This window comes from Podarcis cretensis, assembly GCF_951804945.1.
Source record: "Podarcis cretensis genome assembly, chromosome: 1".
Taxonomy (NCBI): domain Eukaryota; kingdom Metazoa; phylum Chordata; class Lepidosauria; order Squamata; family Lacertidae; genus Podarcis; species Podarcis cretensis.
In genome coordinates this window covers 134,205,073-134,230,423 of record NC_137170.1, presented here as the reverse complement: position 1 = coordinate 134,230,423, position 25,351 = coordinate 134,205,073, and the positions used below count along the sequence as shown (strand labels likewise).

The 25,351-nt window shown below is 44.5% G+C and overlaps 1 protein-coding gene across 5 annotated transcripts in view; it reads right to left on the bottom strand.

Moving 5' to 3' along the window:
- PIKFYVE (phosphoinositide kinase, FYVE-type zinc finger containing) overlaps positions 1-25,351 on the bottom strand; it is a 97,209-nt gene that overhangs the window by 15,892 nt on the left and 55,966 nt on the right. For all 5 annotated transcript variants that reach the window (XM_079975307.1, XM_079975309.1, XM_079975311.1 and 2 more), the window contains 15 exons: positions 24,105-24,245; positions 23,162-23,288; positions 21,365-22,542; positions 20,163-20,263; positions 18,413-18,484; positions 17,360-17,531; positions 15,221-15,399; positions 13,501-13,614; positions 12,254-12,362; positions 10,953-11,107; positions 9,640-9,730; positions 3,876-3,936; positions 2,336-2,491; positions 1,674-1,794; positions 561-656 (listed from right to left, as the gene is read on the bottom strand). In XM_079975307.1, coding sequence (XP_079831433.1) covers positions 561-656; positions 1,674-1,794; positions 2,336-2,491; positions 3,876-3,936; positions 9,640-9,730; positions 10,953-11,107; positions 12,254-12,362; positions 13,501-13,614; positions 15,221-15,399; positions 17,360-17,531; positions 18,413-18,484; positions 20,163-20,263; positions 21,365-22,542; positions 23,162-23,288; positions 24,105-24,245 — 2,873 coding nt within the window. The remainder of the gene's footprint in view (positions 1-560; positions 657-1,673; positions 1,795-2,335; positions 2,492-3,875; positions 3,937-9,639; positions 9,731-10,952; positions 11,108-12,253; positions 12,363-13,500; positions 13,615-15,220; positions 15,400-17,359; positions 17,532-18,412; positions 18,485-20,162; positions 20,264-21,364; positions 22,543-23,161; positions 23,289-24,104; positions 24,246-25,351) is intronic.

Sequence of the window (25,351 nt, the reverse complement as noted above, 5' to 3'; positions counted from 1 at the left end):
AGAGCAGTGCACAGAAATGCCGTTTACCTTCCCGCCAGAGAAGGTACCTATTTATCTACTTGCACTTTGAGGTGCTTTCGAACTGCTAGGTTGGCAGAAGCAGGGACCAAGCAACGGGAGCTCACCCCGTCTCGGGGATTCGAACCGCCGACCTTCTGATCGGCAAGCCCTAGGCTATGTGGGGTAAAAGTGTAACTGGTTTTACTTTTAGCCTGCCTCATCAAAAAACGTTCAAGCTTTTTTACACATGCACACCTGTCAAATGAACATCAGAAAGCCCACTCTTCAAAGCATGCTAAAGTCACTTGACATAAAGCCAGCCATCAAAAGGTCACTGGGTGTTTATGAAAAATGCTCAGGCTTGGCTAATTGTCAAAGGAAAGAGTTCCATTAGCCTCACCTGCTAATGTACCTAATATACAAGTCTCTAAAATATTATGAATCTTAGCAATATTCCTCATTGCATATGAAAGGATACAGAGGAGGAAGCACTTCATTTCCCAAATGTGGAGGTAAGAAGAAAAAGACACTGTAAACCAGAACACAACAAACCAACATACCTGAGAGCAAAGGCTATGATGGAGCTTGGTTCCTTTTCACAGACGGCAATAGGGACACGTTCGTGCTCATACATTAAGTAATGCTTGTCAGGCTCACTGCATTGAGAGTACAACAGATTAAGCTATAATATATTATACGTTCAAAAACAAGCAATTCTACATTAACAGATCTGCCAGCCAAAAAGATAGCCGATAAATAAACTTTTCTTTGTTCAGGCTGTAGCAACATAACTGGAGCAGAGCTGAATTTCAAACTGTAATGGTTTGCTACATATATATATTTCTATTCATGTTACAGAGGGATGTGTGTTTTGATTACAGTCATACCTCGGGATGAATACGCATCAGCTTAAATATTTTCGGGTTGCGCTCCGCGGTGACCCGGAAGTAACGGAGCGCATTACTTCTGGGTTTCGCTGCTTGCACAGACATTCAAAATGAGTTCACGCGCATGCGCAGAAGCGTCAAAACACGACCTGTGCACATGCAGTCGCGTCTTACGTTCGTTTCAGGATGCAAACAGGGCTCTGGAACGGATCCCGTTCGCATCCACTGTACTGTTTTTATACTGATTGTGTTTCGTGGGTGTTGTTAACTACCCTTGCAACTGACCCAGAAGAGTGTGCTGTGTTTTGCAGAGGAAGGCTGCAGAAAATATGCAAGCAGTGCAGCTTTTCAACCCTTCTTAAACTAGCCAGAAGGACCATCGGATTGCACTAAACTAGCTAGTTTCAAACCTGAAATCCTTTGCCAACCTGGTGTATTTTTAGTTTGTTTTCCACCTCGTGACATTTTTGTATGAAAGTGTGGTGTGTGTGTGTGTGTGTGTGTGTGTGTGTGTAATAAAGGAGACCTTTATAGCAGAAGACCTTTTAATGGCTGTTAGTAGGGGCCACTAGGCAGCCATCCCTGCGCTAAGCTTGGCCTAAGAGCATTCAGTTGGCTACCTCTGACTATTACTCCATAGGAATGTTTATGAACATCATTTCACACACCCCACAATCAAATGTATAAAGATAAGCAGCCACATGCAACACAGTCAAGACAGCAAAATTCGGCTACCTGGAAAAATACATGGTGCACTTGCTCCTAAGTAGTGTTGATTGTACTTACAAAGGGGATGGGATGGGACTGTAGCTATTTCCAGGTAACAAATTAGCTAGGATAGCTTTCATGGTGGACTTTTCTTTCACCTGGCTGTCCGTGGACCCCAACAAATGCCCATCAAAGACATCTGGAAGAATAATAAACCATACGTCTCTCAATATTGTTAAAACACCAGTTCCAAGATTTGCTTATTCTGGGGACGTTCAGAAGTCACCTGTTATCTCTATTGTATTGACTGGTTCAGCTATTAAATTATTATCCAGTAAAGCCACTGCTTCTAGCAAGACGACTGCAAAGAGATCACTATGATTTTAATATACCTCACAGTGCCAAAAATCAGTCTCGCGACTTTTGATAGTCTTGTGCTTGGGTCAACGTGAACAAAATGTACATGTCTAAAAAAACTCTGCAGTTCTGAAAAAAGAAGGCATAAGCCTACAAAACCTGAATGCTGAAAATGGAAAAACTCTCAGTGATGCTGAAATGCAACTCCCTCCTCAACACCCCATTTTTGCTCACACAGTACACGTAGAAAGGGCATGTGCTAAAGGAAGAAATGGCAAGCCTGCCATGAAGATAATTCATTGAATAAACACATTTTTGGTTACGTGGTTCAGCCGGCAGGAGGGGACGGGGAAGCAGAATAAAGGCACTACTGAGGATGATACCTTCTGAGCCACTAGCGATGTCTGCTTCTGACTGTGCGTTGGCAAAAGAGGTTCCTCCTGTCAGCTGGTCCGACACGACTTCTGGAGGGGTAGGGAGCTGGAGAAGGGAAGAGCTTGTGGAGCTTTGGCTCGACAAAGTTGTCAAGAAACGGTCCTCTGCAAAATGGGGGCGGGGGGGGGGGAGAACCATACACCCAGTTAATTACTTAAAAGCTGACCCAACATACAAGCAGTATGTTTCTGAAGGCATTCCCTCTTGCGAATTATTTAGAATAGGTTAGAAAAAGGAAAATGGACACTCAAATAAGCATCCCTCCCATTTTTATCACTTTCATTACCCTTCATCTGCAAGAGGAAGCAGCCAATTCTTCCTATTATCTATCTTTCTATCTATCTCTATCTATCTTTACATCCTTAAAATTCCATATAGCTAAACTTGTAGAAAAATGAATGTTGCAGTAAAAGGCGAAAGATTTATATGATCTGAAGAGAAAACAGACTTTAAATAAAGAGGACTTTAAAAAATAAAAAATAAAAGGTAACAGCCAGGGTCAGGAGAGAGAAATAAGATCATAGGGCTATCAGTAAGAGCGTTTTCTTAGCCTGAGAGAACCAAGATGCGGAAACTAAAAGAAAATGAGCTGAGATTTAGGCTTGGGTCTTCTGATGCCAGCTCATTTACTCCTGACTACGCATGAGAGAACAGTCCAATTACACTGAAACAACCTTGCCATCTAAGATCTGGGGACTGAATTATTTTAAAAACAGAGATCTCGGTGATGTTGCACTGAGAGTAAAATGGGCATTTTCTTCAGCTCACTGCCAGGACTGCACAACTTGAGGCCAAGATGACTGCAGCTCACTATAGCCACAAATGGCAGCATGCCAGGTATTCAGCAGCCCCCCTCCCCCCAATTTGCCTGCCAACCCGGGACTTAAGTGGTCTAAGCGGGTCACAAGTTGTGTGGGCATAGCTTAACAGAGACACTGAATGAACCTATTACTCAATTCTAGGCAGTGTTCAAATTATGGGGCAAGGGAGGGGAGTCTGTCATTAAATCAACAAGCACTGCATGGCAGTGACACACAGCTAATAACTTTGAACTTTGAACTCTTGACCAGTGAAATCTCTGCACCAGCCAGACACTCACAGGAGGAGTCTGACTTTTTTCTTGGCTGGAATTTTCAGGAATTTTTTACTTGCTTTGTGAGAATATGAAAGGAGTGACAGTGTACTGCAATGGCAACAAATCAGTGTGATATTGCGGGGACGCTAAGCATTCCAAAAAGTGAATTTAAGTAAGCATAAGGGTACTGTGCAAAAGGACATTTCCATTTCCACATGAGACATTTCCTTTTCCTCATCTAACCCAAGGAATATTTATTAATAAAGTAAGGTAAAGGTAAAGGGACCCCTGACCCCTGACCCTGCTTTATTTGCCGAGGGAGCCGGCGTACAGCTTCTGGGATGCAAGCTTACTGAGGGGCATTCAGAGGAAGTAAATGAAAGGCTGAAGTTTCTTAGAGAAGGCAAACGTACCTTTCTCGCCATTTTGCAGTGCTGGAGAAACATTGCGAGGAGAGGCATCCATTGAGCTGATCTGTGGAATAAAAAGTAATCTGCATTTCATACTTATTGCAAAGTACTGGAAGACACAAGATTTACCCACCCGGGAAGAATGGCAGATGAAGGTGATGGACTACATGGAACTGGCGGAAATGACTGACAGAATCCGAGACCAGGGAGAAGAGTCGGTGGAGGAAGATTGGAAGAAATTTAAAGACTATTTACAGAAACATTGTAAAATTAATAACTGTTAGAAGGATGTTGGAATAATATTACATGATTTTAGCAGGAATGATATAAAGGATTTGGGAATAACTGACTGTTAATTGGTGAAAGGAGGAAAAGTAAAGTTACATCATACTAAGATAATTTACAGGACTAAAATTTTAAAAGAGGGAAAGGATTTGCTGAAATGGATGTTTGATTTAGAATACAAAAAAGGGAGGTGTGAGGAGGTCAAGGAAATAAGCTAATGAAAGATAAGTAATGAGAAGATTTGCTGTATTTTTCTTTGCGTTTTTGTTTTTGTTTAATGGATTTTATTTTTCTGTTTTTTCATATTGTGATTTTTATTTTTTCTTTCTGTAACCTTTAAATTTTAATAAATATTATTTTTTTAAAAAAAGTAATCTGCATTTGCCTGTTCTCCTTTGGACTCATTGGAGGCAACACGGATACCAAAACATACACTGATATTGCTACACAAAAGTTACCTAACCAAAAAAAGTTACTCTATTCTTTTTACTGTGGAAACTGGAGTGGGCTTCAGGGCTGCACACCTATGCACACTTATTTGGAAGCAAGCAAGAACATAAAAACACAAGGAAAGCCCTACTAGATCAGACAAAAGATCAGTCAACTCCAGCATCCTGCTGTCACAGGGTTCAATCAGAGGCCATGAGGAATCCTGTAACTGAGTTCCTCTCCTTGGACTCACTCAGTGGGACTAGTCTCCAACAGGAATCATGCTCAGCACTGAGCCATAAAATCAGAAGATGAGATAATCCCTGGAGTTTCAGGCTGTCATGCAATCTGTCAGCCCATTTACTTGTATCACCCAGCAAGTCAGTCATCAGCACTTGCATGGTGGGAACGCAACTACCGTATTTTTCGCTCCATAAGATGCTCCTGACAATAAAGCGCACCTAGTTTTTAGAGGGGGAAAGCAAGAAAAAAAAAAATCTATGCAGAGCATGTAAGCGGCTCTCGCTTTTCTTGCTTTAAAGCAAGCAAAGCGAGAGTTGCTTACATGGCTTCTCTCCCACTTTGCGCAGCTCTCACATTGCTTGCCCATCCCTCCTCCCACCTCGCTGTAAAGCGAGGCGATGCTGGAGCAAGAAGAGGAGGAGGAGGAAACACCGGGACAGGTGCTTTGCTTGCTTTACAGTGAGGTGGGAGGAGGGATGGGCAAGCAAAGTGAGAGCTGCGAAAAAGCAGGAGAGAAGCCATGTAAGCGGCTCTCGCTTTGCTTGCTCCCATCCATCCCTCCTCCCACTTTGCTGGGAAGCCAGAACAGTGCAGCGCCTCTTGCTCTTCTGGCTTCCCAGCGAAGCAGGAGGAGGGACGGAAGGGAGCCCTCACAAGGAGCCCCTTCTGTCCTTCCTCCCCGCTTCGCTGAGAAGCCAAGAGCAAGAGCGACAGACGGGAGCCATGGCTCCAGCTGCGGAGGCATCCCTCAGCTCACGACTGCAGCGGTAGCCGAGGGATCCCTCTGCCACCCAGTGCATTCGCTCCATAAGACACATAGACATTTCCCCATACTTTTTAGGAGGAAAAAAGTGTGTCCTATTGAGCGAAAACCCCTTCATAGATCACTGCCTTGCCGTGGCGAAGGGGCTTGAATAACCTAGAGAAGCTATGAGCTATGCCGTGCAGGGCCACCCAAGATGGACAGGTCATAGTGGAGAGTTTTGACCAAATGTGATCCACCTGGAGCAGGAACCGGCAAGCCACTCCAGTATCCCTGCCAAGAAAACTCCATGGACAAAGACAAAAGGCATATAAAAGTTATGACGCTGGAAGATGAGCCCCTCAGGTCGGAAGGCGTCCAACATGCTACTGAGGAAGAGCGGTGGACAAGTACAAGTAGATTCAGAGCTGATGAAGCGGCTGGGCCAAAGCCGAAAGGACGCTCAGTTGCGGATATGCCTGGAAGCGAAAGGAAAGTCCAATGCTGTAAAGAAAAATATTGCATAGGAACCTGGAATGTAAGAACCAGGAACCTGGGTAAGTTGGATGTGGTCAAAAATGAGATGGCAAGAATAAATATTGACATCCTGGGCATCAGTGAACTAAAATGGACGGGAATGGGCGAATTCAGTTTGGATGACCATCATATCTACTACTGTGGGCAAGAATCCCGTAAAAGAAATGGAGTGGCCTTCATAGTTAACAAAAGAGTGGCAAAAGCTGTACTGGGATGCAATCTCAAAAATGATAGAATGATCTCGATACGAATCCAAGGCAGACCTTTTAACATCACAGTAATCCAAGTTTATGCACCAACTACTGGTGCTGAAGAAACTGAAATTGAGCAATTCTATGAAGACTTACAACACCTTATAGAAATGACACCAAAGAGATAAAAGGAACAACTGGCAAGTTTGGCCTTGGAGTTCAAAACGAAGCAAGGCAACATGGACATCACCAGATGGGCAGCATCGAAATCAGATTGATTATATTCTCTGCAGCCAAAGATGGAGAAGCTCTACACAGTTAGCAAAAACAAGACCTGGAGCTGACTGTGGCTCAGATGATCAGCTTCTTATAGCAAAATTCAAGCTTAAACTGAAGAAAGTAGGAAAAACCACTGGGCCGGTAAGATACAATCTAAGTCAAATCCCTTATGAATACACAATGGAAGTGAGGAACAGGTTTAAGGATTTAGATTTGGTGGACAGAGTGCCTGAAGAACTATGAATGGAGGCTCGTAACATTATACAGGAGGCAGCAACTAAAACCATCCCAACGAAAAGGAAATGCAAGAAAGCAAAGTGGCTGTCCAACGAGGCCTTACAAATAGCGGGGGAGAGAAGGCAAGCAAAATGCGAGGGAGATAGTGAAAGAGGAAATTGAATGCAGATTTCCAAAAAATAGCAAGGAGAGATAAGAAGGCCTTCTTAAACGAGCAATGCAAAGAAATAGAGGAAAACAATAGAATGGGAAAAACCAGAGATCTGTTCAAGAAAATTGGAGATATGAAAGGAACATTTCGTACAACGATTACCATAATAAAAGACAAAAGTGGAAAGGACCTAACAGAAGCAGAAGACATCAAGAAGAGGTGGCAAGAATACACAGAGGAACTATACCAGAAAGAAATGGATGTCTCGTACACCCCAGGTAGTGTGGTTGCTGACCTTGAGCCAGACATCCTGGAGAGTGAAGTCAAATGGGCCTTAGAAAGCACTGCTAATAACAAGGCCAGTGGAAGTGATGATATTCCAGCTGAACTATTTAAAATATTAAAAGATGATGCTGTTAAGGTGCTACACTCAATATGCCAGCAAAAGTGGAAAACTCAGCAGTGGCCAGAGGATTGGAGAAGATCAGTCTACATCCCAATCCCCAAGAAGGGCAGTGTCAAAGAATGCTCTAACTACCGCACAATTGCACTCATTTCACACGCTAGCAAGGTTATGCTTAAAATTCTACAAGGCAGGCTTAAACAGTATGTGGACCGAGAACTCCCAGAAGTGCAAGCTGGATTTTGAAGGGGCAGAGGAACCAGAGACCAAATTGCAAACATGCGCTGGATTATGGAGAAAGCTAGAGAGTTCCAGAAAGACATCTACTTCTGCTTCATTGACTATGCAAAAGCCTTTGACTGTGTCGACCACAGCAAACTATGGCAAGTTCTTAAAGAAATGGGAGTGCCTGATCACCTCATCTGTCTCCTGAGAAATCTCTATGTGGGACAAGAAGCTACAGTTAGAACTGGATATGGAACAACTGATTGGTTCAAAACAAAAAAAATTCCTTCCAGTAGCACCTTAAAGACCAACTAAGTTAGTTCTTGGTATGAGCTTTCGTGTGCATGCACACTTCTTCATGCACACTGTGTATCTGAAGAAGTGTGCATGCACACGAAAGCTCATACCAAGAACTAACTTAGTTGGTCTTTAAGGTGCTACTGGAAGGAATTTTTTTTGTTTTGACTATGGCAGACCAACACGGCTACCTATCTGTGATTGGTTCAAAATTGGGAAAGGAGTACAGCAAGGCTGTATATTGTCTCCCTGCTTATTTAACTTATATGCAGAATTCATCATGCGAAAGGCTGGGCTGGATGAATCCCAAGCAGGAATTAAGATCGCCGGAAGAAATATCAACAACCTCAGATATGCAGATGACACAACCTTGATGGCAGAAAGTGAAGAGGAATTAAAGAACCTTTTAATGAGGGTGAAAGAGGAGAGCGCAAAATATGGTCTGAAGCTCAACATCAAAAAAACGAAGATCATGGCCACTGGGCCCATCACCTCCTGGCAAATAGAAGGGGAAGAAATGGAGACAGTGAGAAATTTTACTTTCTTGGGCTCCATGATCACTGCAAATGGTGACAGCAGTCACGAAATTAAAAGACGCCTGCTCCTTGGGAGAAAGGCGATGGCAAAGCTAGACAGCATCTTAAAAAGCAGAGACATCACTTTGCCAACAAAGGTCTGTATAGTTAAAGCCATGGTTTTCCCAGTAGTGATGTATGGAAGTGAGAGCTGGACCCTAAAGAAGACTGATCGCCGACGAATTGATGCTTTTGAATTATGGTACTGGGAAGACTCTTGAGAGTCCCATGGACTGCAAGAAGATCAAACCTCTCCATTCTGAAGGAAATCAGCCCTGAGTGCTCACTGGAAGGACAGATCCTGAAGCTGAGGCTCCAGTACTTTGGCCACCGCATGAGAAGAGAAGACTCCCTGGAAAAGACCCTGATGTTGGGAAAGATGGAGGGCACAAGGAGAAGGGGACGACAGAGGACGAGATGGTTGGACAGTGTTCTCAAAGCCACAAACATGAGTCTGACCAAACTGCGGGAGGCAGTGGAAGACAGGAGTGCCTGGCGTGTTCTGGTCCATGGGGTCACGAAGAGTCGGACACGACTAAACGACTAAACAACAACATTGAGTGAAAAATACGGTAACTTCTAGCGAGTGCAATGTTTTAGGAGCTGTGCTGGAAAAGCTCAGCCCATGTCACATGTCCCCTCCAGAGACACTTCGGAAGCTCGGGAGGAGACACAAGCGACACTTGTTCATTCTGCGCATGCAAACCAGTCTCCCCCGGGAAATATGTGCTGCTCCTGTATGGAGCTGTGCCTCAGCAGGCCTAGAACATGAGTGGGGAGCCTGAATCCTGGTGGCCAAATCCAAGCCTTGAGACTCTCCTCAGGCCACACCCTCTCCTTAGCCTGCCCTGGGCTCTCTCCTGGCTGGAGCGTGTCTTTCAACTGCGCAAACGCCTCTTGCTTGGCCTAGACAGATGGAGAGATGTGTGGGTGTATGTTTGCAGAAACCTGTGACTTTTCCATGGCTGGAATGCCTCCTAGCGTACACAGGTGAGAACGGCACCTGTTCCTCTCTCCACTGTTTGCCCCTTGCTTTATGCACGTCTGCCAGGTGGCCTCTCTAAGGTTACTCATGAAAGGGGGGGGGGCTTGGAGCTGGAAAATTTTCCCCACCCCTGGCCTAAGAAGAATTGCAGTTTCAAATTCATTACTATGAAGAACAGAAACCAGTACCTTGCTGTCTTCACCTTGCCTCAGTCTCCCAGGGCTAGGTGGCACTGAGGGGCGTTTCCGCCCTTTCTCTTGCTGGAAGAGATCTTGTAACCTACAATAATAATAATAATAATAATTTATTATTTATACCACACCCATCTGGCTGGATTTCCCCAGCCACTCTGGGCAGCTTTCAACAGAATATTAAAAATATGATAAAAGACCAAACATTTAAAAACTTCCCTAAACAGGGCTGCCTTCAGATGTCTTCTAAAAGTCTGGTAGTTATTCTTCTCTTTGACATCTGGTGGGAGGGTGTTCCACAGGGCGGTTGCCACCACCAAAAAGGCCCTCTGCCTGCTTCCCTGTAGCCGCACTTCTTGCAGTGAGGGAACCGCCTGAAGGCCCTGGGCGCTGGACCTCAGTGTTTGGGTTTAACAATGGGGATGAGAGGCTCCTTCAGGTATACTGGGCCGAGGCCGTTTAGGGCTTTAAAGGTCAGCACCAACACTTTGAATTGTGCTCGGAAACATACTGGGAACCAATGTAGGTCTTTCAGGACCGGTGTTATATGGTCTCAGCGGCCACTCCCAGTCACCAGTCTAGCTGCCACATTCTGGATTAATTGCAGTTTCTGGGTCACCTTCAAAAGTAGCCCCACACTACCTTAATGTAGTGGAAAACAGGGTAAACATTAAAAATGTTTTGATTCAAACATATATTTCAGTGGTTGTGTGGCTTAACTGTGAGTAGGATGTCTGTATGTTTACAGTAATGCTATCCCTCTCAAATTCACACTAGGGTCTACTTGAAAGACAGCCTGCGACTGACAAATTGAAAGGGGAAAAAAACCCCTACTTTGTAGAGAAAGTCTATCTATGCCACAGTACAGTGGTGCCTCGCAAGACGAAAAGAATCTGTTCCGCGATTCTCTTCGTCTAGAGGTTTTTTCGTCTTGCGAAGCAAGCCCATTGACGGCTTAGCGGCTTAGTGCTATTAGCGGTTTAGCGGCTTTTAGTGGCTTTTACCGGCTTAGCGGATAAGCGGCTTAGAAAAAGGGGGGGAAGGGGGGGGAAACCCGCAGGAACTCGCAAGACATTTTTGTCTTGCGAAGCAAGCCCATAGGAAATTTGTTTTGCGAAGCACCTCCAAAACGGAAAACTCTTTCGTCTAGCGAGTTTTCCGTCTTGCGAGGCATTCGTCTTGCGGGGCACCACTGTATTGAAATTACGCACCAGCCAGGGTTATCCAATGGAGGGGGGAAATTGCAGGGGGCTGTGTCATGGCTGGTGATCGCAGGAGCACCAGAAATTTAATAGCTGCCACTTACTCACCTGTTATTCCAAGCTTGCAGCATCTCACAGAGGCTCTGTTTTTTGGCTATTAGAGATTCAGAAACCGACTGCAGCTGCTGAGGAGTGTCAAGGGATGAAGAAAGCATCCTAGCTTGGATTTTCTCTATCCAGTTGCGAAACTCGACTTCCTCCATCTGTCCAAGGACAGGGATACAAACATTGCAATGGCTCTTCTCGGGCAAAGACCTACCCATGACCTGTCTGCAATGTCTCTTCCTAGCAAGCTATCAAACACAGATCAAACTTCCAAGAAAGGGATGCTTATTTCTGCTGAGGACTAATACTGAGTCCTCAAAACCCATCTTTTTTAAAAAAAAAAAAAAAAAAACAGCAGGGAAAGATTTACCGTAGCCAAATACTTCAGCTACAACTCTGCCCCTCCCACTACTCTTTTTATTCATGATTTTCTATTTTATACATTTCAATAATTTTACAATCATTTTAACATTTCAAATCTCAACTTCCTTCCCCCTCTTTCTGCGGTTCCTTAAATTTATTTTTTATATTTTCTGCATATTCCAAATTAATTTAACTTAATTATTCATTCATCTACTTTAAATGTATACGCTTATAAAACTGCAGGTTATTACAATAATCCTGCCAGGGTTCCTATCTGTTTACAATTTATTTGTAAATATTCAATAAACCATTTCCATTCTTTTATAAAAAGTTTGTTACCTTAATTTCTAATTTTTCCTGTAAGTTTTGCCATTTCTGCATATTCCATAAATTTTTGTATCCATTCATCTTTCATCGAGACTTCTTCTTCTTTCCATTTTTGGGCAAATAACATTCTTCTGCCGTAGTGGCATACATGAATAAATTTCTATAGTTTGGATAGTTCCGTCCCTATAATTCCCAAAAGGAAAGCTTCTGGGTTCTTTTACAGATGTTATTTTAAACATCTTTTTCAATTAATTATATATCATTTCCCACCACTCTTTATTGAGAGAGAACTCAAGAACAATGCCCAAAGTGCTCTCAGCTCCCCCAGAAGTTGTTAGACTACAACTCCCATCATCCCTAGCTAGCAGGACTAGTGGCCAGGGATGATGGGAGTTGTAGTCCAACCACATCTGGGGGACCCAAGGTTGAGAAGGGCTGGCTGAGAGTGTAGAACTGCTGTCCTCCACACGCCATTCTCTTCAGCCTCATGTAAACTGCACTCTGGCTCTCTTGGCTGTGATGCAAGAATCGGAAGCCTGCTACGTTTAGCAAACCTGTAACATTGCATATAATTAGCGTGCTTTTCTCCACAGAATACATAAAAAATATGTTACCTCTTTTTGGGCAAAAAGATCCTCCATCTTCTCCTCTCTTGATTTGCTAAAAGTATCTGTTTTCAGAGAGGTGAGGCGCTCATCCACGGCAATATATACCTGAGACACCCTAAAACAATGAGGCCAAAGTTTGGAACGGAAATGCACACCCACTCCTACATGTCCCCGTTGAGAATTTAATCTTGAATACTATGGGATGTGATTATACACCTGTTGAGCCTGAGCTACTCTAGGCAGCTTCACACATGGCATATACGATACTTTGAGATAGCACAAAATCATGGGTATCCTCACAGAAATGTAATTACATAGTAAAACACACATGATAGCACATCTGTGCAGCTCATGGCTTTGGATTTTTTGAGGTGAGATGCTTCACTGCCCTGCAAAACTTTTTTTGCAGAACTATGCAAAATGCTAAAACAAAACAAAATGCTTGATTTCCTTTGCATTACATAAATGTAATCAGAACTTGGATTTTGTCCAAGTGCAAAATTTCAGCTTTTTAAAATATAGTGTATACACAGCCCTGAATACATCATAGCTGTTGTCTAAAGGAAGTATAAGGCATGTCAAAGCAAAGACTCCACCTATCAGATGTAAACATTCTTGCACTGGGGCAGAAGGCTCTCAAAGTTTAGATTTTACAACTATCACAACAAAGATGTACACCTCTGAGATGCAAATGTGGATCTTGAATTAGGGGAAGGGCCAAGCACGATTCTTATCGCTTATCACACCTCCCCACCAAGTCAGTCCATCTCACTGCCTCTTTGCTGAGAAGTGGCTGGAAGAAGGAACTTAAGGGGGATGTGACGTTCTACCCGACTGCAATATGTCAACACGTTGTAATTACTTTTCATAATCAAACCCTGAATCTGTTTAGGGTCAGCTGTGCCCACAAGAATATCCCTGAACAGCTCAGAACATCCTGGAACACAAATCACAACTGCCACATCAGGAACAAACCACTGCGTTTCATTTGGAGTAAAAGAAACTGCAATCGCCGGTTCAGGCATAATGCTAAGCAAAGGACCGCGGTTTGTTGCTCCAACCTGCTCTAAGGGAAAGAGGAAATCAGGTGGCGTCTCATGGCAAACCATGAACTATCATTTATTGCAACATGGGAACACGACCAATCCAATGCAAGGCAATAGCAGTTAAAGAGCCATAATGGAAATGCCATTATAGGTTAGACATACACTAATCTGGAGGAGGAAGGGGAGAGAACAGATGCAGATACTTACTTTTGAGAAAAATCCTTCAGGTCTTGAAGCATGGCAACCTTATGTGGAACCCGACGTTTGATGTAGATCTTGGGATTCGGAACGCACACTTCTAGCAACCGTATAGGAGAATAACTAGGAAGAGAACATAACGCATCTTCAAACTGGGCCACATTGTTAACGCAGGCGTCGTTTCGTATGGTGTCTGAAATTCAGGACCCCTAAATTTTAACAAACTGGCTTGTGAATTGCCCATTAAGACCGAATCAGAAACGATGGTTTGAGGAGGACTTTAAAACACCAGTTTCTGCTAACGGTGGTCATGCCTCCTGCTCAAATATGAGAAAATAGAGAGGCTGGGATATGTTGAGTTGTTGGGTGCTAATATTTTATTCAGAACAAATAAACAAGAATAATTTGGGTGGGGGGTGTAGCTTAGAAACCATGTTCTTTGTGTACCAGATTAAAAACAAGAGTGGGGTTTAAAAAAATCACGCTTGAATGTTTATGTTATAATAATAATAATAATAATAATAATTTATTATTTGTAGCCCGCCGATCTGGCTGGGTTTCCCCAGCAACTCTGGGCAGCTCCCAACCGAATATTAAAAACACAATACAGCATGATGAGCAGAGCAATCCTATATGGAGCCGAGGAGGAAGGGAGAAATGGATCCACTGCCTGAGATCAAGTCCTGCCAAGGCAGAAGGCTGGCGGGTGTCTCTTCCTTCCTCTGTGCTAGGCCAACTCTAGGTTGGCATCGCTGAGGGGCCTGAGCACTGGTCTTCTCGGGGTATCTAAAGCTATCAGCACTCCACACCCAAAACGCCCTGTTTCAGGGTCATGTGCTACTGCAAACAGTAGCTTTTTGACCGCCTGGGCAGAGTCAGGGTCTCTGCCACAGTGAAGCCCCATCCAACAGCCCTCATCCAACAGCAGAGGCACCTACATGCCACTCTGACCGCCCTCCCCACCCCCCACCCCAACACCATTGCTGCAGTAGATAGGTTACAACTCTTCTTAGCATGAAAACAAAAGATGAAAGTAAAAATTACCTACATCAAAAGATCACCGATATTTAGAATTATAAAAATTGTGATGATGTTTTGCTGACCCACTAAGATTACGGCTTGTGGGCTTTAGGATTTGGTATTCCACACATCCTAACAAAACTAATTGTGTTTGATTGTTTTCTTTCAATTGTTCTGACTATGTTTAACTCTTATTTGCTTTACTGGCTAATTCTACTAAAAATAAAAGTTATTATTATATTTAAAGGATGACATGTTACTCCATATATTTATTGTATTTTTGATTACAGAGGTTTATACGAATACAGTGGTGCCTCGCAAGACGAAAAGAATCTGTTCCGCGATTCTCTTCGTCTAGCGGTTTTTTCGTCATGCGAAGCAAGCCCATTGACGGCTTAGCGGATTAGCGCTATTAGCGGTTTAGCGGTTTAGCGGCTTAGCGGCTTAGAAAAAGGGGGGGGAAGTCAGAAAAACTCGCAAGACATTTTCGTCTTGCGAAGCAAGCCCACAGGGAAATTCGTTTTGCGAAGCACCTCCAAAACGGAAAACCCTTTCGTCTAGCGGGTTTTCCATCTTGCGAGGCATTCGTCTTGCGGGGCACCACTGTATGTATTTCTTAAAATAAAAAGTAAATAAAATAAAATCGGGCCACTTATCTCCTGAATTTGCAGAGGGAGGTAATAAACCTTTGGAGGGAAAGCCTTCTTACCTGAAAGAGGCCACCATCTGATTGTAAGAGAAATACTGGTGGTAGTCATGATGTATGGAGTGGCCACAGGGCTCCGCGTTGGCCCTTCGGGTGTATTGGTGCCCGTAAAAGCGCAGCTCAAGGTATTTGGCAAAGGACATGGACCAGGAGTCATTGGAAAGCGGAACTACTGGTGTTACCTGGAAAAAAAAGTTAGTGGTTTTATCTGAGCACTTTGGCGACACGCAGAAAAATCCATCCAAGCCACACCTATGACTTAACATGAGCTTCAGCAGTTCTTGGGTGTGACTTAGAATCTACAACACGCCCGTGCATAGCTTTGATTTATGTAGGAAGGAGTCAGCAAAACAACAAGGCCAGCACACCTCTAGATAACAGTGTCACTGGGACAGAGGTAGCAAATGAAACTGCTGACTTGGAAGTCTGGCTGCAAAAAACACAGCTCTCAAAAAGCACAAATAGTCCATATTGTGGCACACTCTCTCACAGCATGAAAGCACTGCTGGTGCAGTCTGTTCACATCAATTTATTATGCTTCTGCTAGGAAATCTCACTTCTGCGCATAAACATATACGACGGGGCTTAGGCAAGCTGCTATCGCTCAGCCTCAGTCACCCACCTGTATTATGGGTATACTGTTCCTTGGCACACACCACGTTAAGAACTATGAAGTACAGCAGAAGATTAGAGTATGTAAAAAGCGTAGCATAAATGCAAAGTATCATATTCAGGCCTACTAACTTAATTTTAAGTTCAAATGCAGTATTTTTATACGGTGTAACAGAAATGATTTCACGTGGAAATGCAAAGTCTCTCTAACAAATGCTAATAGCCAGAAGCCGTTTAGTCATGCTGGCCACATGACCCGGAAAAGCTGTCTGTGGAAAAACGCTGGCTCCCTCGGCCTGAAGCGAGATGAGCACCACAACCCCAGAGTCGCCTTTGACTGGTCTTAACCATCCAGGGGTCCTTTACCTTTTTTACCTTTACCATTACTCTACTTAGAAAGCAGCTCTTTTTAAGAAGGGTGATCTTCACACATCACGAGTGGATAAGAATGCTGCCGCAGCAGTTCATGAATTATCAGCTCTTAAATTCCATCTTTGAGGGTCTTCTTCCCCTGCTCCCACAACAAAGGTCTGTCAAGAAGTCCAATCCATGTCTCATGGGCTGCAAAGCCAGTTCCAAAAGCAGTATTTCCTTGCTCCACAGGCGTGAATTCTGCTTCATATTGGTTTAGTATCCCACTGCGCGACACTAACCAGGTTCCCTCTTAAAGCCTGGATTTGCAGACCCACCCCAAACTCTGGTTAAAAAAGGTAAAGAGACCCCTGACCATTAGGTCCAGTCGTGACCGACTCTGGGGTTGCGGCCCTCATCTCGCTTTATTGGCCGAGGGAGCCGGCGTACAGCTTCCAGGTCATGTGGCCAGCATGACTAAGCCGCTTCTGGCGAAGCAGAGCAGCGCACGGAAACGCTGTTTACCTTCCCGCCGAAGCGGTACCTATTTATCTACTTGCACTTTGACATGCTTTTGAACTGCTAGGTTGGCAGGAGCAGGGACCAAGCAACAGGAGCGCACCCCATCGCGGGGATTCCAACCGCCAACCTTCTGATCGGCAAGTCCTAGGCTCTGTGGTTTAACCCACAGCGCCACCTGCGTCCCTGGTTAGAACTGTGCAAATTTGAACACTAAGCTAGGGGAAAGGGATAAATTGGGGGTTTTCCTGAGAAGGGCAGTCTCTTCATAACAGAGTCCTGTAGGTAGTCACTATTATCTTAATAGTAAAACAATACAAATGGTATTTGGTACGATTAAACAAAGTTTTTGACAAGAGAATGAAGGGTACAAGGCTTAAATTTGCCTTGAATCACAATAAAGACATCTTAATTAAGGACATGCAACCTTGCCCTTCACAGATTACTTTGAATTAAAGGCAGGAACTTAGAAAAAATGTGGCCTGTGTGTAATTTTTGTGTGTTCAGCTTGGACCCCACCTCCATGTTTCTGGCCCCTGCCTGCACCTTTGCTAAGCAAGCATCCACACTCAAAGTCCACTTCGTGATACAAAAGCTTGTGATAACTGACTCACTCAAACAAAACAAAACCACCACCGCAGAACGGAGATCTCTCATTACCTGCTTGCACATCCTACACCAGGAGTAGGTTAGAATCGTGTGCTGATAGCCCGGCACTGGGGAGTCCAGTTCCTTCAGTATGATCTGGACGCAGCCTTGCCCATGGACAAAGCGACGGATGTGATGCACCATTGGAGTATCACAGAACATGCTTGGGCACTGGTAGGAAGGCCTGGGAAGAACAAAGGGCAAAAATGTGAAGCAAACATCTTTCACTTGGCAATCCTCTTCAGTCCAATGCAGGGGCAGGAAACGGAGGGACCCCAAGGAGTTGCTGGACTACAACACTCAACTGCTTTGACATTGGGGAACTTGCAGTTTTGCAAGGGCCACAAACGGCTCCGCCTGCATTTGTGAGGAGTCAGATCTTTGAGTGTGGCAGCAGCTGTGCTTTGTGAACTCCCTGCTTATTGAGTTAAAGCTGGCAACCTAGCTATATTGTTTTGGACAACAGCTGAAAGCTTTATTTTACCAAGCCTACATTAATTTCTGGGGTTTCCTTCAGCTTTACTGATTTTATCTGTGTTTGATTGATACTTATTATTCTTGACTGCTCAGAGATACTTTTTCCTGATTTAAGTGGCATATCTATGCTTTGCTGAATAAATAAAAATAAACCACCGGCCATGCTGGCAGCACGTGGTGGAAGCTGGGAGTCCAAAACATCTGGAGGGCCACCAGAGAGCTCTGAAGGGTCAGCTGCTTCCTTCTTTTATTTTATGCTGTGTCTCTTTGTATGATGAAGACGACCCATGCACTTCCTTACAGTGGCACGTTGGCTGTGTCTGTACAGTGTGAGAAAACCTTGCCTCAGGAGGCCTACTTGTGTCTTCTCCACATTATGGCAGCCTTCTTCTTGCTTACTGTCTCCATCCTTCTCCAAGCACTGAAGAACACCTCAACTTTCTCCTGTTCAACCGCTACGGTTCCATTGTTTATATTCAGGAACAGATGGTACTTAAGAAGGACCACTTTGAGGGCTGTTTTTATACACTCAAACAGTGTATAAATTTTATGCAATAAATGAAAACTAGGAAAGTTGAAATTTCTTACCTGAAGCAATACCTTTCTAGAAACACACCCAGAGTGAGGTCATTCTTTCCATAGAACTCCATAACCACCATCCTAAAGTGACCGAGAAAAGAACAATGATTCTTTGGGTGGTTTGAGAATGGTTGTAGAATACATTCCTATAATGCGCAGGAGGGAGGCCTGTACTTTTTCTGACCACCAGATAAATCGAAGTGTGGTTCCAGAGACAGGCACAGGCACAGACACAGCTTGAACTTACTCCCCATTAATTATCAGAATTAAAATATGTCACAATTTAGCATCTGCAAAGCTGCTGAGCCATTTCCCTACATCCTTCATCCACGCCCACTATCTGGGCTGTAAGGTTGAAGAACATTGGTGTGGAAGCAATGTGGCTATCCCATTCTTTCTTACAATGAGGAAGAAAGCATGGAGGATGCAGCATTTGGAAAGAAATGTGAAAGGCACAGGTAATAAATGCACTGCATTTGGAAATAGCTATACTGGATCTTCCAGCTGCAATGGCAGAGATGCAATATTGAACTTCCACCAGCAGAGGGTGAAGTCTTGCAGCAGCAGCAGCAGCAAGCAGACTCAAAGGTAGCACAAGCTGTAAGCAGCCAAAGCACAAAAAGATGCAATTGTGTTTTCACTGCTTGCAGGACTAAGGTCTTAGGTGGCGGAACCCCAAGAGGTGTTGCCTCAGGTCGCCCCTGGTCAGGACCCACTGCCTGGTTGCTACCTGGTCAACAATGCCACCCAAAAAATATAAGGTGAAAAATTAAGACAGGAGTTCCCTACTGCATGCTTGAGTTACAGGGGAGTCCAGGATGGGAGGCCAGGGAAGACTACTGATCTGGGTGATACAAGGTAAAGGTAAAGGGAGCCTTGACAGTTAAGTCCAGTCGCAAATGACTCTGGAGTTGCGGAGCTCATCTCGCTTGACTGGCCGAGAGAGCCGACATTTGTCCACAGACAGTTTTTCCGGGTCATGTGGCCAGCATGACTAAGCAACTTCTGTCGTAACCAGAGCAGCACATGGAAATGTTGTTTACCTTCCCGCCGGAGTGGTACCTATTTATCTACTTGCACTTTGACGTGCTTTCAAACTGCTAGGTTGGCAGGAGCAGGGACCGAGCAACGGGAGCTCACCCCGTCGCGGGGATTCGAGGGGTTTAAACCACAGAGCCACCCGCGTCCCTGGGTGATACAAAAGTATGCCCTAATCTTAGAAATGGCTTGATTTTAGAAAACCAATTATTTCTCCAATTAACATTGAAAGGGTTGCCTGTACACTTTTGCTTTGCATTTGAGCCTTTAGGGACTTTTAGGTCTTCGTCAGATTTTTTTTTAAGGATGCCACCCATCTGGCTCCTGACTATACTCTTAAAGCAGTAAGTGAGGAATGCATGTTTTACTTCCCAGACTGGGAAATAGGGGTGGAAGGAGTGGCTCAAATCCCCTACACAGGGCAAACTTCCTCACTGCCTGTCCTTCGACATCCTCCCTAACTGAGAGTGCTCTGGGAGGAGATGGAGGAGAGTTGGAGGTCTTCCAGGTCTTTGTGCAAGTCCCCTAATCTAATAAAAAATACCTGTCTGCGCTCCCTTACAGCCCCTCCCCCCCGCCCCTGCCCCTGCCCAGGGTAATGCACCAGTTACCCACTGCACAGCTCCTACCTTGACTTTACACAGAAAAGGGAAAACTAACTGATAGTTAGGAAACATTTAAATTAGGTGAGAGGGAAAGCAAAAGCAAACCAGTGTCGCACCATGGGCTAACGCAGGCACTTGGAGCATTGCTGGATTGGGCTGAAGAGCTGCTGAACAAGACGCAGAGCCTCTGATGGTTTGCAGGGCTAAGACAGTCCACCTGGCAAGACACATCCCAGGAGAAAGAATTAACACACTTTAGAAACTGAGATACGAAAGCTTGGAGCTAAGTTGCACCTTAAACCGAGGTTATGGGCGCAACAACGGAATGTCTAGGCGCTCTTTTTTATAAGAAGAATATGAAGCTGAAAATGAATGAACTGCAGCTAAAATATTACGTTCATTTTTCACATGGTCTAGTCCTTCCCCTGCCCACCCCCCCTAATATTCTGAAGAGGGTCTCTTCTCCAGTCTTCAGCTGGAAGTGGGGAGGCAGAAAAGGGTCCTCCTTTCCGTCCACTCTGCAGTTTTAATCTGAAATCTCAGGCACAGTGCTGAGCTCAGAGCTCATAAACTGTTCGCGCTAATGAAATTCCCTGTCGCAAAAAATGCACCTAGAACAGTGGGAATTTCTAACACTGAACACACCACTTCCACTTGTGCAATAGTATCGTTCAGGAAGTAACAAATGGCCTTAACTCCAATACAATTCAAACCAGATTTTTTTTGGGGGGTGGGGGTATTTTAACTTAATATGTACAATTGCTCAAGGTTATATATTCTATTGACAGCTTTTATGAAAACAGGGAAGAGGTTTTGGAAATTATCACTTTGATAGACTAGACAAACATAAATCTGAAGCATACATTTATTTCTCACTTGCATATGATTAATCTGCCCCACCATCAGCTTCCCTGCTTTTCTTTTTATTTTTATAGCAGTTAGGAACATAGGAAGATGCCTTCTATCAAGTCAGACCACTGAGTCTCTTTATCTGCACTGACCGTAAAGAGTTCTCCAGGGTTTCAGACAAGGAATCTTTCCCAACCCTGCCTGGAGATATTGTGAAATGAATCTGGTGTGGAAACAGGGTCTTCATCCACAGATCCTACACATGCACAGAGTTGTGTGTGAAAATTCTGTGCAACTCGGGGTGTGGGGGGCAAGGCGGTTTCAAGGCATTTAAGAAATGCAGCTGGAGTTTGAGCATCTCTGTCTAAAATCAAACTCTGCTTTCTTTTAAGATTTGTGATGAAGGGAGCAGCCCATCCCTCTAAATCCCTAGACAAAAAAATAACCCCAGTGTATTGTAAGTGCTCACTTTATGAGACCATAAGGATTCGTTCTGAATGAACTCTCTGTCGTCGTCATCACTCCTGAGTCCAAATTTCATGCCGGATGCCTCTTTAGAAGACTGAGCAAATGGGTCCGAGACCTTTTGCACAATCCTTCCTCCTCTGGCCCGGAAATCGGCCAACATTCTGGCCAGACTATGGCTGCTGTTCAGATGCTCAGCGATCCGGGTGCTGACAAGCTGGTGGGAAGGTAGTATCTGGACAGGCTTGGCCGGAACGCTTCCATTCATGCCTTGCAACCCAGAGAGGTCCCTTAACAGCTGCTTCTTCCTTCTGCTGTCCATCTCCTTGTACTCCTTGCTGAGCCGAGGAGACACATAGACCTGCTCCAAGAAATACTCCCTCGTAGGGCAGCGCATGCCTTTCTCCGTCAACAGAAAGGGCTCGCGGAACTTGATCACTGGGGAGGCGCAGAGGATAATGTCCTTCAGCTCTTGCTTAAAAGCCAAAGAGAAGGTTTTGAGCCGGTCTTCTGAAGACGTCACTTCCTCTGTAACATACAATCCAGTGTCATCCTGCAGAGGGTCCCGAAATTCCCTGATCTGACTTTTGGGCTCCTGGAAGTCGTCCATGTGCCTCAGACTCTCCAGAGGCTCACTGTCCAAAATCCCCAAGTGTTGGTCAGTCAGCTCGAGGGGTAACAATGTCTCTGGCACCAACACTGGCGTTACAAAAGGGGCTCGATATGCAGAATTCATTAAGAAGTGCAAATGCTGTTTCTGGGGGGCAACAGCTTGTAGATCGCCCATCTCCTGGCTGTCCTCTTCTGTCAAAGTCCTTTGTTCCAGGGAGCCCATCTCATCGGAGGACACCAATTCTGAGATAACGGGCAGCTTGTCGGGAGCCACGTCTGCATCTTTTCCTGCTGTGCTGCTTTCTCTGTTCAAAGTATCCTGCTGTCCGTTGTCTTCCTCCTGCCCTTCAGGCAGACAGTGGAAGGAGCCATGTCTGGCCAACATTGGGGGCATAGCAAACTCATCCATAAGGAAGGAGATCTCCAGCTGGGAATGATAAGCCACGCAGATCATGAAAATAAGGATCTCCTTCACTCGAGCCAGCTCGTAATCCCCCGCGCCGCGCAGCTTGATGGTGCAGCCCAGGTGCTGGGGGCAGCCTTCGAAAAACATCAGCGTTTTCGTTTGCTCTGGGGAAAAAGAGGAAGATAAAGTTGTGCTCGTTTCTCTCTTTTTGTTAAAACTGGGCGGGCTCTTTAAGTGGTCAGCTGGTATATATATCCCAGAGTCACAAATGGCTTTAGATCTTTTTCAGAATGTAGGCTGGGCTTCCCCCACATTCCCTACTCCTTGCAGTCATGTGTCAAACCCTACGGATCCCTGCAGCCACTTCCATAATGTAATACAGTGCTGCCTCGCAAGACGAGTCTCTTCGTCTAGTGGTTTTTTCGTCTTGCGAAACTAACATAAAATTATTAAACCAAGTGACAAATAAAATAATAAAATAAAACCTTTTAAACCTTGCCCCTGCTGTGAACTCACGACATGGCCTGAGGGAAAGCCACTCTCTCAGCAGACCTACCAAAGGGTTAGGGTAAGAATTACAAAATCCAAAACACTTTGGACACTCAAAAGCACTACATAAATGCTACGTATTATTATTAGTAGTAGTGGTGCCAGCTCTATAGAATTTACTTTGTTATCACATTAATCGTGACGCTGTATTTCAAAGAAGCCCAACTCTGTTAAAAAGGAGGCGCAGCCGGCCCTGTTTGCAGACAAACCAAGGTTAGGACTTGGATCGCTCACCATTAGGCAACTGAAACACTTGGATGTAAAATTTGTGGCAGGTTCCCAGGTGTGGTTTGGTCAGCAACTGATCCATTGACATTAGCACATCTCCTTGAGTCATCCGGCTTACTCTGTCTAAGACGTGCTGCAAAACATTGATAAGAAAAATGCTAAGCACTTACTTTACTTAATCCAGGAGAGAGAGACAGAATAGGCTATGGCATAAGACTGCAACCAAAAGCTAGTTATCAACGAAATCTAAATGGTTTTACGTAAATTAAGAATCTGAGATTTGCCCGCAGGCAACAGCACCCGTGTGCATGATTAGATCATTTCTACATTTTCTGGAAATTAATCTGCTGTGCTTTTTTTTGCAGCATTTGTGACTGAGAATGAGAGAGGTGGCAATGAGGTAAGATACTGGTTAACTGAAGGAATGGCAAAGGAATGCTGTGCAGTCCATAAACTGTACCCCAATCTCTTGTTTATGTCTTCCTTCGAGGTCTGATCTCTGACAAAAAACAATCCACACCTTATGAAACCATGAAACTCTATAGACCATTAAGACAAAAAAGGAATATTTGAGAGACCAATTTTCACGACACACTCTGTAGATACAGAGCCAAACAGAAAGAACAGGTGACAGAGAAGCCTTGTCCCTCAGCAGATCTACCTCATGGCATTTGATCCTATTCAGGGCAAAGTTCCACTATCAGCATTTGTTAAATTATACTGATGTGGAAATACTCCCAAGGCTTTTTAAATTTTACATTATTTATTGAAAAATAAAAAGTAGAACATCAGAAGTGCACTGAATAAGACACAAAAAAGGAGAAGAAACAGGAAATAGTACCCATGTAGAAAACAAAACGGGGGAGAAAAGGTATTGTGTACATCACCAAAAAAAAGGAGGGAAAACCTGTTACTGAACCACGATTTCATTTAGAATTCTAGCACTTACCGGCTTAACGTTAATGACCAAAGTGATGCCATGTTCCAGCAGCATGTCTTGGGCAATACGGGACACAGTTTTTTCAACCAGGACGAGAGTCGGCCTGACATCCACTATCCTCTGAACATAGTTCTTCAGGAACTCCCTTTCCTATCATGGCAGAAGCAAGTATTGCAATCGTCAGATACCAGGCCCTACATGAGGACTAAAAGCATGTCTAAGGCTGCAAACTTAAAACATGCTTACTCAAGAGTAGTCCGCCCCCCCCTTAAAACTAAACTGACAGTTCAAGTAAACACTAACCTAATTCAGTGCACTTTATGCACTAATTTAGTGCAATTTAACGGGACGCAGGTGGCGCTGTGGGTTAAAGCCTCAGCGCCTAGGACTTGCCGATCGAAAGGTCGGCGGTTCGAATCCCTGCGGTGGGGTGCGCTCCCGCTGCTCGGTCCCAGCGCCTGCCAACCTAGCAGTTCGAAAGCACCTCCGGGTGCAAGTAGATAAATAGGGACCACTTACCAGCGGGAAGGTAAACGGCGTTTCCGTGTGCGGCTCTGGCTCGCCAGAGCAGCGATGTCACGCTGGCCACGTGACCCGGAAGTGTCTCCGGACAGCGCTGGCCCCTGGCCTCTTAAGTGAGATGGGCGCACAACCCCAGAGTCTGTCAAGACTGGCCCGTACGGGCAGGGGTACCTTTACCTTTACTTTATGCACTAAAACAGAGCACTGGATTACTAACTGACTAATAAAACAGGGAGACACAATGCTCATGAATTTCAGCAATTCTAAAATTAGTACTTTGGTATGCAGAATGGTGCTGCAACTGGTGTTCTTAATTTTTTTGAAAAAAAATATTTTTTTTAAGAAGCACTAAAACACCTTGGTTACAATATTTGCAGATTAAATGTTTTTCATAGTCAGAGTTGCTCAGAGCAGATGTACGGTTCCAATATCCTTGGAGATGAGAAACATCCTGTGGTCTGCGTAGTCTTCACGCCCTGCCCAGTTTCTGGAGTTAACCATGACACAATATTATGACACGCTCTTATGTCAATGCTAGTTTTACCTAGAACTGAAAAACCCAACTTCAAATTCTGGCTTCAAGCTGTATCAAGAGCGGCTCATGTCTGCACTAGACCAGCATTGTTTTCCCAGCAAAGCTGGTGTTCGGATGATTTACCATTGGAGCTGGGGAAGAAATAGCAAGGCTGCGATCTTAAGCATACTTACAAGATAGCAAGCCCCCGGTATATAAA